The sequence below is a fragment of the Symphalangus syndactylus genome, chromosome 9, assembly GCF_028878055.3.
Source record: "Symphalangus syndactylus isolate Jambi chromosome 9, NHGRI_mSymSyn1-v2.1_pri, whole genome shotgun sequence".
In the NCBI taxonomy this organism is placed as follows: Eukaryota; Metazoa; Chordata; class Mammalia; order Primates; family Hylobatidae; genus Symphalangus; species Symphalangus syndactylus.
The window spans coordinates 29405992-29418520 of NC_072431.2; the positions used below are offsets into that span (position 1 = coordinate 29405992).

Below are 12529 nucleotides of genomic sequence, written 5' to 3' on the forward strand. Positions count from 1 at the left end.
CTACAGGTGTGGAGGTGTGCCCAGAACACCAGATTCAATCATAATTAGATGCAAACTAGATACAAACTGAACAATATTAGAGAGCCAAATTGTTTGGGGATTTTTTGAGTTGGGTATTACTCCTCATCACTGAAGCCTAAGATGTTTACACTGGACTATAAAACTAGAAATATACCTTGCAGTTCTCTAGGGGAGCCAATTACCTTCATTTCCTTTAAAATTCAGCCTTTCCCAATGAACCCTACCTGATGCCTGTCAGTACTATATGCTTCTTTTCCTGCAAGCTGTAATTGTGCACTTGTAGCCTCCATTGAAAGTGCTTGGTGTTATTACTTAAGTCATTTTCAGTTTGAATGGATAAAGACATAAATGAAGCAGCCCTTACAATTATAATTATATTGTAAACTGCTTCAGAGTGGAGATTATAACATCTATTTCATTTACGTTCACCCCTGACCAAAGGCACACATATTTATTCATATTCCCTCCTTTCCCCCTCTGCCTTCTCTCTGTTATTGTGCATATACACGGTAGGTGTCATGTAGAAACAGCACTGAATGTGGAAACAAACCACCAGCTTGCAGGTGTACTAATCTGAGTGATCTTTTCTTGGCAGTGACAAACAAGAAACCCACACAGGCGTCCATTACAAAGGTCAAACAGTTTGAAGGCTCCACATCATTTGTTCGGAGATCACAGTGGATGCTCGAGCAGCTTCGCCAGGTTAATGGTATCGATCCTAATGGGGTGAGTGAATTGTCCAATGCTGAGCAAAGGCATTCTTTTCACAAGATGACTCTCTGATTGACCTTGGTAGGAGTGGTGGTGGTTTGAATCATTCTTAAGAAGGCTATTTCTCTATTTCAATTATGTGGTTAAAACTTTTGGATACATAGTCCTTTCTTATGGGAAATTATAAATCTTTTCATCATGTTTAATAGAGGAACCTAAGAGAATGCATATTGAAAAAATGTGATCTCCGGTAACATTGATCAGCAAAGTACGAAGTTCAGAGTGCAGATAATCATATCAGTGGTTATCAATATGGAAAAAAAAAAGACATGTTTACCAAAACTTCATTTATCTCCTAATGGCACCAATGACAAGGTGTATTTACCAAAAATCAAGTAAATGAATGGTTATCTTTCAGTATGCATTGTGATTCCCTTGCTTTTAATAGGAGAAACATTTTATGGCATAGTTATCTGTTCAAAGTACATTCCCGTTGCTCACTTGCACACCTCACAAAATGCTAATAATGAAGAATAATAAAATATAAACTGTTACTATAGACTAAAATAGCAAGAGGGAATCTTCCTACCAAAGTTTAGGGGCCAGCTTAATATAGGTCATTGCTGAGAACCTAAAGGAATCCCTTTTCCAGGAAATTGGGAAGATAATACATGGTCTGAATTCTGACATTTGTCAGTGTTTAGTTAGGCTATCTCAATCTGTGTGATACTAGTTTCCTAGGAACATGTGTCAATACTGTAAGATTTGGGGTTTGCTTCATAAACAGAGAAATGTAGACTCTCCATACACTTGGATAAAGATGAGCCTTATGATTGCGATCAAAGTCTTTGTTTTAGCTCTTATAAATCTTTTGACAAGAGTAATCTAGAAACAGCAGTTTTTATAGATTGAGATTAGTAGTTATTTCATTGTCTTTTCCAGGATTCGGCAGAGTTTGATTTGTTGTTTGAAAATGCTTTTGACCAGTGGGTAGCCAGCACAGCGTCAGAAAAATGCACCTTCTTCCAGATCCTCCACCATACCTGCCAGAGGTACCTCACAGACAGGAAGCCAGAGTTTATTAACTGCCAATCCAAAATTATGGGAGGTGAGTGGACATTTGTGTGACTTTAGTCATCCTGTTTCTTTAGACTCACTTTTACTTAAGAAGTTAGGAGTTCAGCAGCATAATTAAAGACAAAAACAAGAGAAGAATCAATATGCTCAGAGCTAGGCAACATAAGAACCATTCCAGGGAGTTTATTGTATGGTAAATTCAGACACAAAGGTATGTTTTCACTCTTGTCCAAAAGCTGGTCTTTTTTAGAATTAGCCTTCTAGTTCTTATCTGCACTTAGCTAAGATTATTTGTATGATGAGAACAAAACTGCTCCTTTATTAGAAAAACCTTTTATTTTGGTTTATTTACCACCTTTTCTATAATTTCATTGCAGAACACTATTTTCTGGGTTGCCTTTTTCTATTTTTTCTCAAGATGTTTTACAAATATTAATATAAAAATTCCAACAGATGCTTCCCCTTTCTTTCAAAGGCAACTTGTGTTTATTCCTTGAATGGCATACAGAGCTGAGTTAGGATGAGTACAGTAAGCCACTGTAAAGGGGTGAGTACCAGCATTGGCAACATAATAAGAAATATTTAGAGGGTGCTTAGCACATTTTTTAGGTGGCATTTCTTTTTAGAGAATTGAAACTGTGCTCAAAATGTAAAAGCCTTGACAGCTCTGTGAGTTGGGGAAGAGTGTTTATATCATTGGTCTTTTCACTGACCTGTCTCTTGGTTTTGAAAGACGGTTTTTAAAAATGCACCAGCTTTGCCTTAATCAGATGTTAAATGAAGATCACATTAAATACATCACATCTTCTCCTTGGGCTGTATGTATGTTTCATATGAACATACAGCAGAATCCATTACTCTGTCCTAGCAACTGACACACATACTGTCATTTCGCTATTAGTTACTAGAAGTTGTATAGAGAAGTTATCCAGTTCTTTGGTAGTATCCACTGAGGTGTTGGCATTCCTTTTAAGTAGGAATTGCTTACATCACAAGAACCTTGAAAGGTCTTTCTTAGGTATTTATGCAGCTTATTTTATTATAGTTTCTCTGTTTAATCCCAGGAAAATACAAGAGGTGATGAATGGTGTATATTTTTTCAAGGGGTCACATCCTATGGTACAAAAGTGAAAAATATTAGACATAGATGTTTAAAGGAAAGGGAATTTCAAACACTGACCTATTTGGAAAATATAATGAGATATAGCTCTGTATCATGTCTGCACCACCAGTGCTCTTGAAATGGCTGTTTTGAAAGTCCAGCCTTAACAGACTTGGCAGAAGGTTGAAGCACACCAGGCTTAGGACCACAGATGGCCACATTTTCAGTGAATGGAAAGTTGGCCAGGAAATCCCAGGTTTCCCTCATTCTTCATTAGGTGGAGTTTGCTCTGATAGCCTAGAATCACATTTGTTTCTTAATCTTCAGTTCCTGCTATGAAGCATTTTTCTCATCCATGTCCATATGGCCAGTAGCTTGCATGGCTAGCATGTAAGCGCAGAGTCTCTTCTCAAAATAATATGACATTATGGATTTGAAATTTCTGTTGCTGTTGGTGAAAGACTCCCCTCAAGCATTCCACTTCTTCATGTTCCATCCTGGGCAGGGTGGCCAGAAACAGACCAAGTGCCATAGAAACTACCACACTTCCTCAGAATGGAAATGTGGATGGAAGCAAAAGGGCCACACACTCACTGTCCTTCCAAGGGAAACAAGTTACCTCCTTCATTCTAAGGTTAGGGATAGCTTTGCTGACTCTTCCTCTTCCTCTCTTAATAGACTGCACTAGGCAGTCCCCCTGCTCTGTTGCCCTTGAAGGTCTCATTTCTTCTCTAGGAACAGACTTTTTCTTTGATTCATTCAATTACAGTTCATTATCCAATCATACAATAAATGAGAACTAAGAACCTACTACATGCTAGTCACTGTGCTACATATTGGATATAGAGAATAATTCTATATTTGGTCCCTTAATAGACCCTAATTGCCACTACTCAAATCCCAGACTGATAAATCCCTAATTTGTTCTTTTGCCTTCCTGAATATCCTCAGACCTTCCCACACAGCCCCACCACACTGCTTCTGTCCATCATTGAGCCAGCCCTTCAGCTTTCTTTCATTGCCTTGTGAACCCCAAATTATGCAGAGTTGAGATGGGAACACATATGTCCAATGTTAAACTGTTGGTATGTGTATTTAGGCAAGCTGAATATGGGTTTCCTGTAGTAAGAAAAAATTAGAATGAGTTAATGAAACCAAATGCCAGAATTGCCTTTGCCCTGTGTGACTGTAGGTGTGTCTCTCGGCTGCTCTAGACTTCAGTTTTCCCAGGTGTCACATGTAGAGGTTAGACTAGATGCTATATAAAATCTCTTTCAGTTCCATCATTTTGAAAGTCTGTAATTCCTAAATTATAGTTTTATTGTGTAGGTTAATTGCTTCTTATCTAAAGAATCAAATCAAAGATTTAGTGCAATTAAATATTGACAAGTCCTGGATTACTAAGGAAGGCACAAAAAGGTTTAAATTAAGCATGTAGTAATTTGTTGGCAGCACATATAACCTTAATGAATGCAGCATGTCTTAAACAGTTGCTTATCCTTGATAATAGTTGTGCCAACGCACCCTAATAAATTAGTATGCTGATTAGTCTTCTTTCCTGCCAGTTATCACGCTTCTGAGACTTCAAAATTAGGTGCTTCTGGGGCCACTACATTCTGACCTCTTTAACTTTTGGGTATCTTCCACATCTTTAGGATATGAAATCTGTTGCCAATTTCACAGTATCTTTTGGTGTCTTCCTATAGTATGGGCCACAAGTCCTAGATACAGTTGTTTCTTATACCATGCAATAGGATAGTTTTATGATTTTAAAGAACTAATACTGGTGTTAATATGCTGCCCAACACCAGATTCTGTACATATGTTATCTAATTTAATTTTTATAGCAGACTTTGGAAATATACTTTATCAACTCCATTTTATAGAGAAGGAAACAGAATCAGAGAGATCAAATAGCTTGCCAAGGGTCATATAACTAGTAAGTAGTAAAGATAAGATGCCAGGGCAGGCCCACTCATTGGCTCCTTAAAGTCACTGAGTGGCATGCTCCAGGAAACACCATTGACATTGTCTTTGTTATGAATGGTGCCCCCTAGAGTTGTACATGAATTGCTGGGAATATTTTAGCCACTACATTCGTGGGTATTAAAAAGGGAGGTGGGAGAAAACCCACCTATATGGATAGTTTTAACTTTTTTCCTAGTTTTGTCCCAGGAAAATATTTAAGATAATTCTTAAGCTATTTTTTTCATCCTAAGAACAATCGAGTCATCAAGCACCTTTAAAATCATCTTGCTTTTTGTTTTTTGTGTTTGTCCACCAGAACTTCAATAGAGGAAATAGATGAAAGCACTGGGAAGACAGTGCAGCCCTAGCCACTTACAGGGCCTCTCAGGTAGTCCATGTCAACCTAAAATGATGAAAGGGTCAGAATCTAGATTAAAGAGAGTTTAAGTGCAAAGGTTGAGGACAAGCCCACCCAAGACGCACAGATTCCTAACAATGGAAGTCAGTGTTACAAAGCATAGACATGTGAGATTGCTTATGTAGACAAAGCCTGGGGAATTTTAGCAGAATTTCAACATCTTTCTGTGTAAGGCTTAATACGTAGTCACAATGACCTGATTAGTTCAGATGGTCCTTCTCTTTTGAGAAAGGTACATTTAACATTCCATTGCAGTTACTGCAGATGTAACTGTCATGGGGTCTCTGTTCAGAGCACCATCTAGTCTGAGTTAGGTCAGGAGATAGGTCAGGACAATAAAGAAGAGAGTTAATCTCTAACAAAGATTGGTGATTGGAAAGTAGAGGTCTGGTCTTTGGTCTCCTAGTCATTTACAGAACAAAAACAATGAGGAAGAGAGTTAAGCTATAATCTAAGAAGTAGAATTGCAAAACATGCTGCATGACTCAGATCACAGCCACATCTCTCTCAAGGCTTAAAGTGTTTTGGGGGTTCCAACAGCTTTTAAATTGTATTTATTTTCACAGCTGTATCTGGTCCAACCCTGTCATTGGGAAAACTGAGGCCCAGCAATTTTGAATGACTTTGTCAAGGCCAGGGACTATGCAACACCCTACAGAGATTGAAGGCAGAGGTGTGGAGCCAGGTCTGGCTGCTGAAATGTTACATGACCTCATGAGTGACAGGGGTCCCTGAAAGTAAAGTCTTTAGTTCATATGGTTTGAATTTACTTCTTCTGAGATGGTAGCTTTTATTTTCTCTGTGTTTATTGTAAACAGAAATGATGTTATACTGTTATACATGTGATGACACATTTGTACTTCAAAGGTGCCTCAAAGGAGTTAATAACATGTTATTAGACTCCAGAGGAGGGACTTGCTTTCAGCTAATTCATTTCAAAGAGACGTTGAGAATGATGGTTCTATCGCAAAGACAAAAAAAACAAACACCACATGTTCTAACTAATAGGTGGGAATTGAACAATGAGAACACATGGACACAGGAAGGGGAACATCACACACTGTGGGGTGGGGGGAGGGGGGAGGGATAGCATTAGGAGATACGCCTAATGTTAAATGACGAGTTACTGGGTGCAGCACACCAACATCGCACATGTATACATGTGTAACTAACCTGCACGTTGTGCACATGTACCCTAAAACTTAAAGTATAATTAAAAAAAAAAAAAAAAAAAGAGACGTGGTCTGCCCCAAATAGATTGTCAGTATAGATAATGGGTATGCCATATTAGGTCAAGGTCCCAAGGAAGACTTTCTTACTTTACTTACATCAGTATTCTTTAAATGTGAGCAAATCCCACATGGCTCCCACGTTGCTATTTCATTTGTGTTGACCAATTTATAATGATTACTGTTGGTCTGGTATTCATATGCCTAATACTGTGAACTGTAGAAATCTTTGGTGATACTGGCAATTTCTGTATTAGAACCACAAAGTAGGTTCTTTACAAACCCATTTTCTTTTTCATTAAGATGTATAAATTATTTGCAAGAAAAAATAATTTATTCTTCAAGATAAACATAAACTGAAGCATATCCAAGCCTTTTCCTTGAACTCTGAGCCGGAATACCCTAGCTAACTCATTCAGTTCCCTCTTAACTATTTCACCTGTTGTATGTCATCCTTCAGTGATTCCACAAGCATTTAGTCAGCACTATGTAAATGTGCTAAACTAGCTGTGGAGATCCAACCACACAGTAGGCACCTTCACCAGCTTGACTTATTTTCTGGACATATCGGATGTAAATAGACATGAAATATTGCCATGACAGCAAGGGGATGGCTGAGCTGGAGGTTAAAGGATGGTTAGCAGTTGCCAGACAGACAAGGGCAAGATGAAATTAGCTCTCTCTTATTGCAACAGTTAATCCAGACAATTTTATTTCAATGTTAGCTGTATTCAGAATTTGAATGTGGCAGATTGTTTTTTCACAAAGCAGGCTATTTTGAAGTGCCATATATTTTCATCATCATCAAAGGGTATTTCTTAAGCATTACGCTTCTATGCACAGCCCTTCAGATGATAGTATAAAGCCCAGACTTCAGAGCTCTATTAGAATTCTAGGGACACAGATGTCTCCGATGTCACCTTCATACCAGGCTGGCCCTCACTTGCCCCTGCTGATTGGTATGCTAAAGGAAACCCAATGACTTTACTGTGGATTCCCCCAGGATAGGGTAGAATCTCAGGATTCAATCAAACTGTGACTTCGTTTGTTCTTTTCTTCCAAACAATACAAAGTCATCCCTAGGTGAGGTGTGCAACTATTTCACCTTGTGTGTGTCCCAGGCATGGAAAAAAAAAGCGATGGTGTGGTCATTCTTAATCCCAATATATTAATATAGTACTTTAAAGGAATCTATAACATTTGCCATGATTTTTATGTTATTTTTCCTTCTGCTTTAACTCTGTCAACGAATAAAGACTTTGGAGTGTGAACCTCACACTCCTACGCATGCTTCAACCAGGGGTGCATTAGAATGAATTGTTTATTTCTCAAGAATAAAATCGTGTATAATTTTTCCCCTAGGGATCAAACTTCAGTATCCTTGGGAGATGCACACACACATATTAGAGATTATAATTCACAGAGATAAGTCGTATTAAAACCACCGTATGGTTGCTTCTTGATGCCTGAATGTAGACACAGAACAGCAGAGGAGGCCAGGCTTCTTAGCTGATTCACTGTTGTGACAGTGCAGTGAAATGTTTCTTATAGTTCTTTAAATCAACAGGAATCCATGGCATAGTTCCTCCAGTGACTATTTTTGTTGCCCTTGGAAATATAATAAACTTCAGTTTCCTCCACCAAGTACAAATGAGGAAAATGATTCATGAGGAACTAGCCCAAGATCTCACAGCCATTAAAAGATACAGCTGATGTTTCAGTCAAGACCTGCTGCTTAGTCCCCATCTATTAAATGGAGACCGTGACTTCCAAGTTCCCTTAATAAGCACAAGTCTTCTTTTCCTTATGTCCGTTCAGCTAAGCAAAAGAGGGGATGACACCAATTTAACAAGATCTTTGTGTGAATTCAGTTGAAAATTATGTTTGAAAGTTCTCCATAAATTATGTTACATAATTATATTAATCATGTACACACACAGACTTAGCCACTCTTCCATCTCTCCATCCTCCTCATTGCAGCCAATATATCTTTTCCTAGACAGCATGATATTTCATTTAAGACTTGTCTTAAATGAAAGTTCTTTCAGAGAGAGAAAGAAACTAAGACTAGAAACAAAATAAAAGCATCAATACAACAACAGTACAAATATTTAAAGCATAGAATCAGAAAAGCCCAGTTTGGAATTTTTGTGTTTTTGTTATTGGGATCCCAGCAGTGTACCCACTGCATCAAACACAAATGTTTTTATAGTCTTGTGTGACCCGTCAAAGTAACCATCTGATATTGGCTGAGCACTCTTAGGGACATGACATTCAGCAGAAACTGTGAGATGTTTTTGGATAGGAATCTTTCATGTATTTTTTAAGTTGAGGATGACATTACTAGTCATTATGTTTTGTATGTGTGTGTTTTCTCATATTTCCTCATTCAGCCATTCAACCTCATCTTGTTCCCAGAGAGGTAGATACTTGTATTTTAAGTGAAAAAATTGGAAGTAACTAAGGACCACTTCCTTAGGTTCCATCCAATTCTGTGTGTGATATAAATGACTAGAAACTAAAGAAAAATGGGTCACAGATGCAATTTTTTTTTCTTTGCTCATTGGCTGTAAGCTACGCTGAAATGCATGCTGTGAAACAGCTGGTGGGTTATAGTTAGTCATCCTGAGCTAGGAGTGGCTTTGTGCATTAAAATGCCTTTGAGTCATATCTCTTCATCAAAATTTTGTACCAAACCAAGACTTACGTAAAGATACTTCCAAAATACCATTTTTGGTTGGACAAGGATTGTAAACATGTTTTGTCTATGCCACGGTTAAATAACCTGCAGTAGATAAGAGCCGTTCCTATTTTCAGAATCAACCAGAAGACATAAATATACAACTTGATCTATAAGAAAAGAGCACAGACTGGATTCGCTTACCCTTCTCTTTGACAGCATCACTCATTAGCTGTGTAACTTCGTCTGAGCTGCTTAAGTTATACTCAGCCTCTCTATGCTTTTCTGTGTCATGGATACAACATATGCCTTGAAGGGATGGCATGAGGATTAAAGTAAATTATAAAGGGTTAAATCAAATGGGATTTTTGAAAAATGCCAGTACATGCCTAAATATTTGATGTTTTTAAACACTACAAATATGCATATTCATAATATTTCATGATTTCTCCCAGCATATTTATCGAAAGCCTTTTCTTCTGAAAGAAGCAAGGGAATATTCTTGAGCTTTCCTAATCTGTGTTAGCCATAAGAATTGAGGGGAAAATAATTTCTTTGTTCCAAGTGAGAATGAGCTGAGCTATACTATAGATATTTCAAATGTCTGGGATGCTGAGTTGCTTGCTATGCTTTATAGAATGCTGAATGTGTTGCATTTTATGTTTGACATTTATAGAGTGCACATGTTACTGCTGACTTAACCAAAACAACAACGTTTAAAATATATCAAGTAACACTGTGCCAGAGATCAGGGCACATAATTCAGATCTTCCAGTAGGAAAGAAAAAAACCTAAAACATGTTTTCTGAACTTTACGAGAGAATGGAAACATTCCTTTTCCACCAACATGTCCTCAGCCTAGAATAATTCCTTGAGTCCACCTCTTTCTACTTCCAAAACTGGAGATACATGAGTCAGAGGTAAAATTACTTAACATTGTTAGACATGAAGTGGTAGTTCTGAAGCAGACATAAAAGGCATTCTGCATTATGCTCATACATTTAAATTTACAGACATATGAAAGTTTTTAAAAATTTTGGAAGACATAAATTTGCCAACCATTTTCGAAGGAAGGATGTTTTCTAAAATCTTTACATCTATCATCATAATTTCATAAAAGAAAGTTTAACATTAACAATAAAAGGTAAAAGGATATAATCTCTGAGACTAAAGGGGCTGTTCTTAAGTTAGAAACATTTACCTTTATGAAAAGCTTACTTCATTGTGCTTATTTCACATAGGCAATAAAAACTCTACCATCCACTGACATTTAAAAGCTGTTGCTCTGCTGTAACATAGAAGCATCAAGAACTAAAAAGTACATGGAATTTTAGTGAAGAGAAGCTGTAAATTCTCAAGAACAATAACACAGCTAATGAGTGATGCCATCAAAGAGAAGGATAAGTGAATCTAGTCTGTGCTCTTTTCTTTGTCATTTAGTAATTTGTCAAATTCACCCCCACTTCTGGGGAAGCCATTCAGAATACACACTCTTTGGAGAGCAGATGAGAATATAATCTTCAAGGTTGAAGGCTATAGTCCTATTCCATACCTGGAATAGAGGTTAGGAATTTGAGCATAGTGTATGAGAAACTATATAGGAATATCAGATTTCTAAAACCTTTAGTGAAGGGGTAAAGAAAATGGTCCTTTTTGTTCACAATTTATGATAAACTCCTAAAAATTTTAACCATGTTTCTGATCATTAAGGTTGAATAATAAGATTTAGCATAGGTAGTTCTTTGAAAATTGGACATTTATTTAAAAATCTGAAGTTGAAAACTTCAAATTTGTAGGAGCAAACATTCCTTACTTATCCTTCTACCTGCAATATACCTACCCAGGACTAGGTTCATTGCAAGAAATTAGAGCATTAGAGTTGCCAGATTTCACCAATAAAAATGCAGGACATGTTACTTGCAACATATTTATACTAAAAAATGATCTGTTATTCAGCTGGAATTCAAATTTTGCTGGATGTCATTTTTATCTGGCAACCTTTATGGACATCACTCTCCCAGTTTGTAGCCAGCCAAAACAAATATGGAAAACAAAGAACGTTTATGGTATGTAGACAAATAAACCTTATGGTGGCCAAACAATTATAAGGGCTTTGGGAGAATTTGAGATGGAGATCTCAAAGGCATAACATGTTAGTCATTCAAAGATACAAACACAAAGAAAAATATGAGACAGGCTGCTAAAGGGATATTCAGAGAACTTAGAAAATTAGTGTTATATTGTGGCTATTCTACATAGAATAATGCTGTAAAATGCAAATTATAGGTGGCAGGAAATATTAGAATTTCACTAAAGCACTTTTATAACTGAACATCAAATTCCTGGTTAATTTCGCAGGGAAAGATAGTTCAGTCTTGAGTCAGAATGTCTTTGGCTTGGTTTTCAGGAGTTAGTTTATTGTTAATAATAGAAAGGAGCCTGCCATAGACTCTTGGGGGCACCCAGCAAAACAAAGGCTCTCATTCACGGAGGAAGAGGGAAAAGCTTACACTGCAAAGAACTCTAAGATACATTGTCTTTCAGTTCTGGACTCTAGAAACCTAAAATCAGTGAGTAGGGCTGTGTCCTTCTGGAGGCCCCAGGGAAGAATTTGTTTCCTTGCCTTTTCCACCTTCTAGAAGCTGATTATGTTCCTTGGTTCATGGTCCCCTCGTAAATGTTCAAAGCCCCCAGCATCCTCAAATCTCTTTCTCTGTCTCTGACACCCCTGCCTTCCTTTGTGTTTATGTTGGGTCCACCCAGGTAATTTAGCATAATCTTCCCCTCTGGAGATACTTAATCATATCTGCAGAGTCCCTCTTACCATGCACAGCTTCTGGGGACTCCAGTGTGGACAAGTTTGGGAAGCCATTATTCTGCCTACCACACCATTTTCTTAAACAATTCTGAAAGCTGTAATATATTCTATTGTGTAATATTGTCCTACATTTAATTTTTTATAGATATACTTTTATATATGTCCTATAGACTATATTACTTCTGCTAATCTGTTCTAATTTAAGACATTTAAATTTAGAAGCACCTAAACTTTTTATGAAGACCCAGTACTTAAGTGACTAAAAGGGCTTGCCATGTTCTGTAATATCAAAAAGTTCTTTACTTTAGCAGCTGGTGTACTTCTACCTTGGCTCTTTCTCTTTACTTAAGGGATTTGTTTTCCTTAATAATTACATGGGTTTTTTACACTTTTCTTAGGGTACTTGATAGTTAAAGCTTTTGATGGCCAGGCGCCATGGCTCATGCCTGTAATCCCAGCACTTTGGGAGGCCAAGGTGGGCAGATCACGAGGTCAGGAGATCGAG

General features: G+C 37.4%; 1 protein-coding gene across 10 annotated transcripts in view; it reads left to right on the plus strand.

Moving 5' to 3' along the window:
• The window catches only part of STXBP6 (syntaxin binding protein 6), a 241133-nt gene that overhangs the window by 190809 nt on the left and 37795 nt on the right, over positions 1 to 12529 (plus strand). For 9 of the 10 annotated variants that reach the window (XM_055291624.2, XM_055291626.2, XM_055291628.2 and 6 more), the window contains 2 exons: positions 617 to 747; positions 1675 to 1840. The exons of the other annotated variant lie outside the window; for it this stretch is intronic. In XM_055291624.2, the coding sequence (XP_055147599.1) occupies positions 617 to 747; positions 1675 to 1840 (297 nt within the window). The remainder of the gene's footprint in view (positions 1 to 616; positions 748 to 1674; positions 1841 to 12529) is intronic. 10 annotated transcript variants of the gene reach the window in all.